At 48.3% G+C, this 10,585-nt stretch overlaps 1 protein-coding gene across 1 annotated transcript in view; it reads right to left on the bottom strand.

Moving 5' to 3' along the window:
* Positions 1-504: 504 nt before the first annotated feature.
* ZC3H4 (zinc finger CCCH-type containing 4) overlaps positions 505-10,585 on the bottom strand; it is a 30,388-nt gene continuing 20,307 nt past the window's right edge. Inside the window, exons 9-14 of the mRNA XM_077840719.1 lie at positions 10,329-10,440; positions 9,223-9,332; positions 8,451-8,812; positions 7,126-7,541; positions 6,502-6,753; positions 505-5,493 (exon numbers count right to left, since the gene is read on the bottom strand). Of these exons, the coding sequence (XP_077696845.1) occupies positions 3,989-5,493; positions 6,502-6,753; positions 7,126-7,541; positions 8,451-8,812; positions 9,223-9,332; positions 10,329-10,440 (2,757 nt within the window). The 3' untranslated portion in view covers positions 505-3,988. The remainder of the gene's footprint in view (positions 5,494-6,501; positions 6,754-7,125; positions 7,542-8,450; positions 8,813-9,222; positions 9,333-10,328; positions 10,441-10,585) is intronic.

Here is a 10,585-nt window from a genome sequence, read left to right as displayed (position 1 = left end):
CCTCAGAGGGGGAGTGTGAAGATAAAGTGCCCAGTTGTGAGGTGCTCGGGGCAGAGAGACACACAAGTGCTTGGACAGACAGCAAAGTCACCTTCTCTTAGCAACTCTTTCCTGAGAATACAATCAACCCCTTTAACCCTGCCATTATTTCTCTACGGTCAGCACTCTGATATTCACAGCCAGGATTATTGCTGTTCTCCAAACAATGTTACATGCCTGAATAGGATTGGATTAAAAATGAACTGGAAACATGCCTGCAAAGTGCGTGTCCTCCCACCCCATCTGTTAAACACAGAAACAGTGAGCGGGTTTAAACTCTCTCCCCCATTCTTCAGACCGTAGAACAGTCCTGCCCAAAAGAGTGCTGCAACGAGAAGAGACGGGATTTTTTAACTCCCCTATGAAAATGAAGGGTTACAACTACTTTGTTGCTATAATTTGTAAAGAGCTATCAGGAAACACGTATGTAGTTAACCCACACGTGAGCCAAATGAACCAGAAACCTTTAAAATAACTGCATCCTTTAATGGCAGTAATACAATTACAGAGGATTAAAGAGCTCACAGGAGAAATATAGATGACATTTTTGGAAGACAAATGTGCAATAAAAAAAGGGAAAAAAAAAACACAAAGCCATGCAACGAAACAGTCATTGTAAAAACCCCAAGACAGTATATACATATTTGCATCAACAGCTTCAATTCTGAAATAGTATTTACAGCTTATTACAATCTCAGTTAGAGCATTATTTTTTTTTCTCGTAAAGCTCTGGCAGATGGAAAAATACGAATGAATTAACGATGGGTGACTATATTCCACAATAGAGCGTCACTCCTCTTCATATTCTGGATTGGGATTAATAGGGTTTTTTTATGTATGTTACAAATGTTTAGGGTTATGGTACAAACGCCACTGAATTCACATCTCTCTCACTAAAAGCAATCTCACATGGAGGAACAGGACACAAATGATTGATTTCACTTCTCTCTGTTTTGTTATAGTGATACCAGCCAAACTCCAAAGCCACAAGTCCATGTCACGCGTCACTGCAGGTTAAGAGCTGAGGCTGTACCAAGAGAAGGCATGAGGAAAACCACTTCAACAGTGCCCTATCTACTACACACACATGCCACACGGATTCACTGAAAACCAGTAAACAATTTCAGGGAGAGATGCAAGCAGAAATTTGAATAGATTAGATCTCCACTGGACATCCACATATCAAACAGATGGGCACAATCCATTGGCATCTGAGTTTTCTGGAATCCAGCTGGTTTGAGAGACGTTGTTTAGAGTAAGTTTGATATAACCTTTTGCCTCAAATTAAAGTGGGGTGCAGGAAGAAGTAAAACACATAGCATCCAAAGGGAAGAAGACAAGTAAATTAACACCAAACATAAACGTAACAAAACTTCAGAGTCCAGACTGGGTTTTGTTAATTGACGAGAGTTAATTTTGGCATTATTAATGTTAATCTCACATGCACCAAAAACAAAGAACACCCATTATCTGTAGAACTGTTTCAAAACAAATTATACGCTTACAGCAAAACTGAGTTGGTTTTTAAGCAGCTGTTCCACTGTTGGACAATTCATCCTAAACCAGATTCAATGACGGTAGCCAGCGTACTGAGAAATGTTTTTCCTCTCACACTACTCCTTATGCAAACACCAGCCCGATGACAAGCCACCGTGACATGATGCAATGGATGAATTCTCAAACCAGACAGGTACAGCCACTTGGGAAATATTCTGCAATAAAACGGGAACCTCTCTTGGTGAAGGTGGGTCAGCTGGGATAGCCTGGCACCAGATCCCCATCTAAGCTGGTGTAGCACTCCCTGGTGCGAGGCTCTGGGGAGGGAGAGTTACGACACGCACACTGTGCCTTTAAAACACTCACCAGCACCAAGTATTTGGTCTCTCTGATAAAAGTTCTGGCTTGTACCTCCGTCAGAAGAAAGCGCTGTACTCAGTTCACACGCCATGGACATTTTTCTAATCGTACCACAGACATTGAGCTGGCTGGAAGCGTCAAGAAGAATACACCTGGCTCAGCCATGGTCATAAAACTGTGTTTAAAATTTAACTTAGTCTCCATTATTTCACAGGAGTTGATACTGCATGTTGGTCATGTACATTGTACAGATCCATGTCTTAACATATGGCTAAAAAGGTGCGAGCATTTTAGCTTTTCCTTGCTGCAGTTTATGCTGTAAAGACACTTTGCATAAAATGTCTTTACCTTCCAATACTTGTGAGCATGTTTGCCACAGGCTTTGCCAGCCAAATACTTGTGAGTGTGGGATACTATCAATATTCCCGTGACAAATGGTGGAATCCAGTTAGCTCCACAGTGATACAGCTATCAAAAAAACAAGAAGTAGGGGGTAGGGGACACCGTGACATCGAGTAACCACAGAGGCTACCAAGGGGAACGTGGGAAGGAGAAAAAAAAAAGTTTAACACATTTTCATCATCAGAGGCAAAAGGAATTTTGCCTTTCTGTGTGCAGTGTATTCTAGATTGAGAACAATCTGGGCCTGTGAGATCAGCGGTTTTGACCTATACAAAGAGGCAGCCTCACAAAGATCTAGCACGTCTAAGACAAGTGCGGGGCTGAGGGATGATCAGGAAAACGTAAGCTACAGACTTGTCTGTTGGAAAGGTTTATAAATCTGTTACCCCCTTTACTCACTGAAACAGCCTGTAGCAAGAACACTGAGCCACAGAAAGGAGTCACCCCAGATCTTCCTTCCCTCAACAACCATTTTCATAACCACAGATTCTACAGTATCCCGTTCATCTTTTGAAAAACCTGATTATCTGCCACTCATGTCCCTTCCCCTGTAGCTGCTTTTCCCTGCACACACTGAAAGCACAGTTCATTGTACTCAACACTTCCATCTACACATTTGTTTCTAAACACACAATGAATCAGAAAAAGTACTCAGCACCTAACATCACTTTGCTTCATCTTTTCTGAAGAACAGCCTCTCTTTCTTAGGGTGGCACTATAGGACAAAACTCGGCCTCCTGAAACGCACGGCATGCAGAGTTCACCCATCCCATCTGGATGGAGATGGGTTTTACCCCTGGTGGGATGGGGTGGGGATCTTCTACTGAAAATCTTAGAACACAGATTTGTGTTTATGGAAAAACCCTCCATACGCAAAATGCATACAAGTGAAATCTGATTGAGATTAATAATTTAATTTCAATAATACAACCTGTTTTTGGTAGACTGCACAACTTTTTGGGATGCAAATACTCCATGGCCATCCACGGACGGCCTCGAGAACGCGAGTCCTGTTACAACCCAGCTGGGTCTTACAATCAAACCACCTCCAGAAAATGGCATAAAATATTTACTTAAAACAAAAGCAAACAAACCCCCCACAATTACAAAAATAATCCCACATGGTTATGTTTCCATGGTAATTCTGTTCATTGTACTAGAATTTTAAAAAAGACTATGATACAAATACTTTAGTTAGTTACAGTTCAGAAGTGAACACATTCTACTCATCTGCATGGCTCACAGCTTTAATCTGCTAAGCAACACGTATGAACCACGTTTCTCTGCCATCCAGTCTGTCACTACCCTTGTCCTGAATGTAGTATAGGGGACCTGCTCAGCTACTGCAAAGAGAGAGGACAAAAGGGTGGCGTGACAGATCGGCCACAGCTTCCCAAGGAGATTTCAGACAATTCATTATTTTCCAAGAATGATTTCAACTGCACTTTGAAAGAAAGCTCTAAAACAAACGATTGGGGTAGTCAAAGAAAATGCTGGTTATTACTGCACAAGGATACTTTGATTATTAATTTAAAATGCACCTTTGAGACTATATGTTACAGCACTGACCAGAACCAAAATGATTTATATACATGTTATATGGCTAAAGTGAGCACTAATGGAATAAAAAAACGTTACCAACACTGTGCGCTGCAATTCAATACATGGACGCAAGGTCAGTCCTTTAATACTACTGGCAGAACGGTGAAGCTGTGGGATCAAAGCCCTTAAAAACATCTTTCAGAGATCCAGCATCCTGCTGCTCACTGTCCTGGGCAGGACTGTTGCCTGCAAAGGGGCTGCCTGACCCAGGCTTTGTGGTCTGCTTAACCATGCCATAGACGGAGGGCACAGGGAGGTTATGAACCCCTGGCTGAGGTGCAGTCTCCTGGGTGGGTGTGGAGGAGGCAGCGGGGGCGGTGGAGGAGGAGGAGGCCTTGGGACGCGGCCTGTTATAGCTATTGTATCTGTCTGTTGCAAGATCAGTGCCTGCCTTCTCGGCCTCGGGCTGATCCAACGCAGACCTGCGCACAAACAGAGGCTCCTTGGCCTTGTTAGCACTCTTGCTGGCCTCTGGGCCTTTAAGCGATGCATTCCCTTCGCTGGGAGACTCTGCGGCTTTGCCACCTGAACTCGGAGTCCTGGGGTCATACAGGCTAATCCCACTGAGCACGCTGCTTTGGCTACTCCCTTTGCTTAGTCCTCCAGCTGTCAGCAGCCTGGGGTCGTAGGGAGCAATGGTGGGAGCTGTCTCGCTGCTGGGCGTGGTAGCAGCCGTTGGCTGAGCTGGCTCTGCAGGTTTAGTGGCTCTGGCAGCTGCTGGCTCTGCTGGTTTCTGTAACCTGGGATCAGCTGGTGCTTTGCGCATCCGAGGGTCACTCGGTTTATCGCTCTGCCCGGGCCCTGGACTGCCAGACGCATTCACAGTCTTTAATATTCTTGACAACAGCTCGAAGTCAGGGATGTTGGTGCCAGAACTGGTGGCAGGCTCTGCTTGGGCTGCTGCTCCTCGCTGTCTGGGGTCAGAAAGGCCTGTATTTTGGGGCCTGTTGAGTCGCGGGTCAAGGGCAGGTAATGACTGGAGAGCAGCTGGGACAGGAACAAATTCTTGCTTTGGGACAGGCAGTGGGATCAGATCCTCTGGGCTCCACAGGACCATTCGGGCAAAGTTTGGCTTGTTTAGGATCACGTCTTTCTTTATGTGGCTGAACTGCTGCAGCTGAGACCTGGGGTCTCGCAGAGCGTGGGCTGGCAGTGCGTCTAAGGGGATATTGACCGGTTTGTCCCTTAGTGCTCTTTCCCCTTCTTCCTCCTCAGGAACCAAGGCAGCCTTCTGACTGGCAGCAGTGTTGGAATGAGGAGCATCCGGTTTCAGGGCAGGCGTGGGAATGTGTCTTGCTAGTCTTGGGTCAGTGGGCCCTGCGTCCCCAGTGCTAGATGGACCACAAGTATCGGCATTTCGAGACAGCCTGGGATCCCGCAGCACACGTGGATCCGCAGGCCGACTGCTCCCTGCTGGCTGGGCCTTCTGCAGGCGAGGGTCACTCACACCTGGGCCGATGCTGCCACTGATTTCTCCATGGGATGCCTGGGCATGAGGCCTGCTTGAACTTTGCTGCCTTAGGGTTTTCAGTATGGAAGTGACGCTACTTCCACCGTCATCCTCGTCACTGGAATACCAGTTGCCAGGATCACCTGGGAACGAGGAGAAGAGAGTAAGCAAATACCACAGTGTGCACAGCTGCAGCTAACCGCAGGGTAACTGGTTCTGTTGGGTCTGCAGCAACTGGTCTCACACGAACAAGCAGCTCCCTCAACCCCTTGGCAGCTCACGATGCTGCAGTGCTAGAAAGGGGGATCCACAAACATTTAGCAGGCACCCAACCTCACCAAACTACATTAGCTTTGCTGGATCTTTCAGCCAGCTGCTCTTATTTCTGTATCATACTCTTGCCATTTTTCCTCTCACCTATTTCATCCTTCATGAGCACCTTCATCCTCGGTGCTCACCCCAGGCCCTCCTTATGAAGGGAGTTTCTGAATCAGTGCTTGGAAGATTTTTTGGCAAAAGACCCGAGTGCACATTCTTCAGAAACCTCCAGTGCCCTTCAGTACAAAACCAAGATGGCCATCTGCAGAGAATATCTCCCCAGCTCCAACGCGGAGGCCCACGCTGGCACCAGGCACTGTCTGTCGAGATCACAATCTCTATAGCTCCTCTTTTTGTTTTAAGATTTGTCATTTGTAAAATAAAAGCACAAATCCCACCGCCAGCCTGAGCTGTCAAGTATGTTCAAAGAGGAGCTGGGGATGGAAGGGTTGGGATGCAGAATGACATTCCCACAGGGCTGCTAATTTGGAAAACAGGGAGGATGTCTGCCCCCCAAGACATCTTAGCCCTGATAGGGAGGGGCTGGCCAAAGACAGATCTGGGACAGCATTCTCATCCCTGTCACTGACAGACCTGCAAGCGTAGGAGTGTCCAAACACAGCATAGAAATGCAGACGTGCCAGTGCTCACAGCCCACACGGAGGGGGAAGGCAGCGACCAACTCCAGACAACCAGAAATGGTGGGAGGAAACAGGCCAAGGCCTCCTAAGCCAGGACAGCATGTTAGTCTGGTGTGGGACCCCTGGTCGGTAGGGTGCAGGGGCATCCTTCACAGACATATCTTTGAACAAGCCTGGTACTCTGCCACTTGCCTTCCTCATTCTCCCGCTCCTGCTTACTGCTCTCGGCCAGTCTTCGAGCCCTCTCCTCCTCTTCCTGCTGCTTCTGCTGGATCCTCAGGTACAGGGCTCTCTGGGCAGATGGCAGGAAGTCAGGGATGTTGGCTGATGGTTTGTGTAACCCTGGAGCCCCTCCTTCACACAAGGAATCGGGTTCCAAGGACTGGTCAGGGAAAAGATGCTCTGCCAGAGGCTCGTCCATATCCTCGTAATTCCCATAGTCCTCTGCATAGAAGGAACAGGGCAAACATTCACAATCACAGGACACTGAAGTTATTTCTCATACAGCTGAATATAGCAGCCGATTCTCAAGAAAGCAGTAAAGAGAGACTTATGCCCATGAAACCAGCCAATGTTTGAGTCTTGTCTGGTGCAAGTTCTGCCCAGCCACCCAGAGCAGCACGTTAAGTGCTCACAGGCAGCTAAAAGAGACCAGGCCAACATGGCATCTCCAGCCACCCAGAGCAGCACGTTAAGTGCTCACAGGCAGCTAAAAGAGACCAGGCCAACATGGCATCTCCAGCCCCCCCTGCATCAGACCAACTCCTGTCATGGTAAACAGAGACAACCGAAGGACAGTCAGTAAGAGGAACATACCTGGGTCACCCATCAAGCCAGGGTCCATGTCCAGGCCCCCCTCTTGCTGTTGGTAGAAATTATCATAGAAGCTTTGTGCAGGTGGGCCAGGGGGCATCATTCCGGAGTGTGGAGAATCGTCCGGGCCATATGGCATCATTGGGGGCCTGGGACCCATTGGAGGCCCAGGATTCATCCCTGGGCCCATAGGCATATCTGGGTGCATGTCGGGGTGCATATCTGGATGCATGTCCGGGTGCATGTCAGGGTGCATGTCAGGGTGCATGTCAGGGTGCATGTCCAGATGTATGTCAGGATGCATATCTGGGTGCATGTCAGGATGCATATCTGGGTGCATGTCAGGATGCATGGGTCCTGGCATAGGCCCAGGTGGTCCACCAGGCCCAGGGAAGCGGGGAGGTGGTGGAACTGGGTGCCTGGAAGAGAACAGAGGGAAATTTAACTTTTAAAATGCAAACCTGAGATCAGTCACATTTCCCTACAAAGAGCAGGGCTTGCAGCAGGGTCCTGGAAGGACAGGCACAGTGCTGCAGGGAATGCCTGTTGAGGATCCCTGCAGGAACAGACCATGTTGTTTTAATGCACCCACCACAAGAGCTGCCCGAAAAGCCTCATTTCCACACAAAAGGTGCCTATTCCACATCTCTCCACTCCAGCAGCCAGCTCTTTACTGTCAAGTTTCAGTAGCAGCAGGACTGTGTCCTCAGCCCTTCTGTACACTGCTATGAAATGGCAGCAGGATGTTGAATTCACACAGTGCACCCCCCTCCTGCCTAGACCACCATGCCATGGCACAGAGGTCTCTCTGGGCAAGGAAGACAGGCTAACCTTGTAGCAAACCAGATGTCAGGAGCAGAACCTTGGCTGGCCTGTTTCCGAGCCTACTCCATAGCGAGAGAACAGGAAATACAGAATGTTCTGATTACACTGTCTCCGTGACTGCAGTAAGGGGTCAGTAGCACTCTGCGTGCAGTGAAGCAACACACAGGTTCCTATTTACCCTGTACTGTGTCTAAAGGATCCACAGAAATTCCGAGATGCATACAAGGACAATTTTACTACTATGCCAATAACACAAAGAAATTCCATATATTAACTACATTAAATAACAACTAGGCTACAAGTGGGAACATTCTGCTTGTGACTGAGAGAGGCTGTGGATGAATTTCATCCTGTAAAACTACTTTAAGACCCTCAGAGAAAAGAGTATGAATAATAACCTATCCATGGCATACATAACCCCCCCTTCCTATTCCTGACTCTCCCACTGAGCGTTATTCCTCTTAACGCATCCATAACTAGTTGGAAGGGAGGGTCATGCTTACCGCACGCCTAGTTTCTCTGCCAGCTGCCCAGTGGGCCGCACCACAATCTCAAACAGAGATGGGATTTTCTTATACATGTCCTGCTGCTGCTGAAGCTGCTGTGGTGAGAGAGGTTCGTGCGGCGGAGGTGGCAGCTGGGGTGGCCCTGGCGGTGGAAGGGGGGGTGGTGGAGGAGGTGGCGGTCCTCCAGGAATTGGCCTGCCATTGGGAGAAGTTGGAGCTGGGGGTCCAGGAGGACGAGGGGGTGTGGGCAGCAGGCCCACTCCGGGTGGAGGTTTCGGTAACGGATTGATGCCCTGTTTCTTTAGCTCTTCAACTTCCTTCTCATCTTCTGCACCTGCTTCTGCATCATCAGCCAGCATCTGAGGGAGAGAGAGAAATGAGAGGCAGTTAAAAGCAACGCCCTGAACAGCCCATGTTGGTATGAGTTTGCCAGGTCTCAGTGCAGCTGCTCAGACCATGGCCTGGCCCATGTTTCTCCAGCGCTGAGGCTGCACATGAGAGTCTGCCAGCACGGGCTTGTCTCCTACGGTACATTAAACAGTGTTCTAGCAAGCTGAAAGTGTCCCAAAGCATGGGGCTTCTGCTCTGCAGAGTCAGACCAGGCTCCCTGCACTTCCCTTTTCAGAATTCAATCTCAGGACTCCAAATGACACCCTTGTTACCCGACCTTACAAGCTCCTCTCTCCTTGCTGTGAAAGTTTCGCATGGGCAGCAAAATCAGCCAAGGAAAGCCACTCCGAAAGGAACCCACATTACAATTCCCTTTTACCTTGTCCAGCAGCTCCCGCGTTTCGTCTGTGAGCGGCTCATGGGAAAACATACAGTCGTCCCCATTGATACAATTCCCAGTGGTGTGGAACAGTTTACAAGGAAAGTCTCGTACAAAGTGTTAAGGAAAATAAAACTCCTTTGAGTAATTAATAAAAAATCTGTCAGTGGGCAGACAGGTTATTTTTTAACAGTGCTCCACCAATGGCTCTGATGTGGTACATTCTTACTAAGAACGTGAAACCTCTGCAGTCCTGACACTGAAAATAAAACACAACTGCCCCACACCCCACATTTTCCTTTTCTAAAACTCCTGCAAACTCACCTGCTCTGTGCAGCTCTGCAGCCTGAAGACCCCATTCCCTTGTGCTTACTCCATACTGTATTGTTCGCAAGCTGAGCCCACCTTCACCAACATGAAGCCACTCGTGTCCCTGCAGCTGTCATACACTGTTAAAAGCCTACACATCTTAAGGTATATGTCTTCCACACTCCCATGGCTAGTCCTAGCCTCCCTCTCCCCGGGGAAACATTAGTGCAGATCTTCATCATGAGACCCTTCCCTTCCTTTCTGACACGCTCTGGTGAGCTGTGAAATAATGAAGATGCCATCACTGGCCTCTGAGTCAGCACCCACTGAAATGAATGGGGCTGTTCACACCTCAGCGTCCAGGCTCTCTGCTGGCTCAGGCAGGCATAAGTTACACTCAGGGTAGTCTCTCCCCCAGTTCCTCCCGTTTCAGGCTCTCTGCAAGCTTAGGTAGACGTCTCTGCATCAGTTAACTCAGATCACAATGTGAAGGGTTTGTCTACAATTCTAACAGCTAGAGACCGACTTTTTTTAAACCGAAAGCTGAGACTGAAGAACAAATGAGAGTTCTGTCTCTACCTTCAGCTAGCCCCTCACGGCCCCCTCCCATAAGCCGGTGCACCCCACATTCTGGGAACCGAGATCATACAGGCACTTGCCTGTAGATCGTAAGCCACTTGGTGCAGGGACCTACTCTTCTGGCCCATTTTCCCTGTTGCATAGGGCCGCACACGACTGACTTAAAGCCACTGATCTCCGTGGTGACTGGAAACACAGTGAACAAGAGGAAAGGATATCATGCATGTAAGGGCAATTCTCTGCCCTCGCACAGTAACCAGTAATGTAAAACTTGCACAGTTCCCGTTTCTTTGGTAGTTCGATGTCATGGCTGAAATTGCAGTGCTCCCCCTGTATAGAAAAAGTACAACACCCCCACTGTTAATGAAACAATAAAAGCATACACAATAACAGGGGGAAGCAAACACCTATAAGGCACTTGTTATAGAACTGATTCTCTGCTGGGGTTCTGGCCCTGAAATCCTTGGAAACTGGG

Source organism: Eretmochelys imbricata, chromosome 23 (genome assembly GCF_965152235.1).
Source record: "Eretmochelys imbricata isolate rEreImb1 chromosome 23, rEreImb1.hap1, whole genome shotgun sequence".
NCBI classification, from domain to species: domain Eukaryota; kingdom Metazoa; phylum Chordata; order Testudines; family Cheloniidae; genus Eretmochelys; species Eretmochelys imbricata.
The sequence above is the reverse complement of the archived record's forward strand: the minus strand, read 5'-3'. Positions and strand labels throughout refer to the sequence as shown.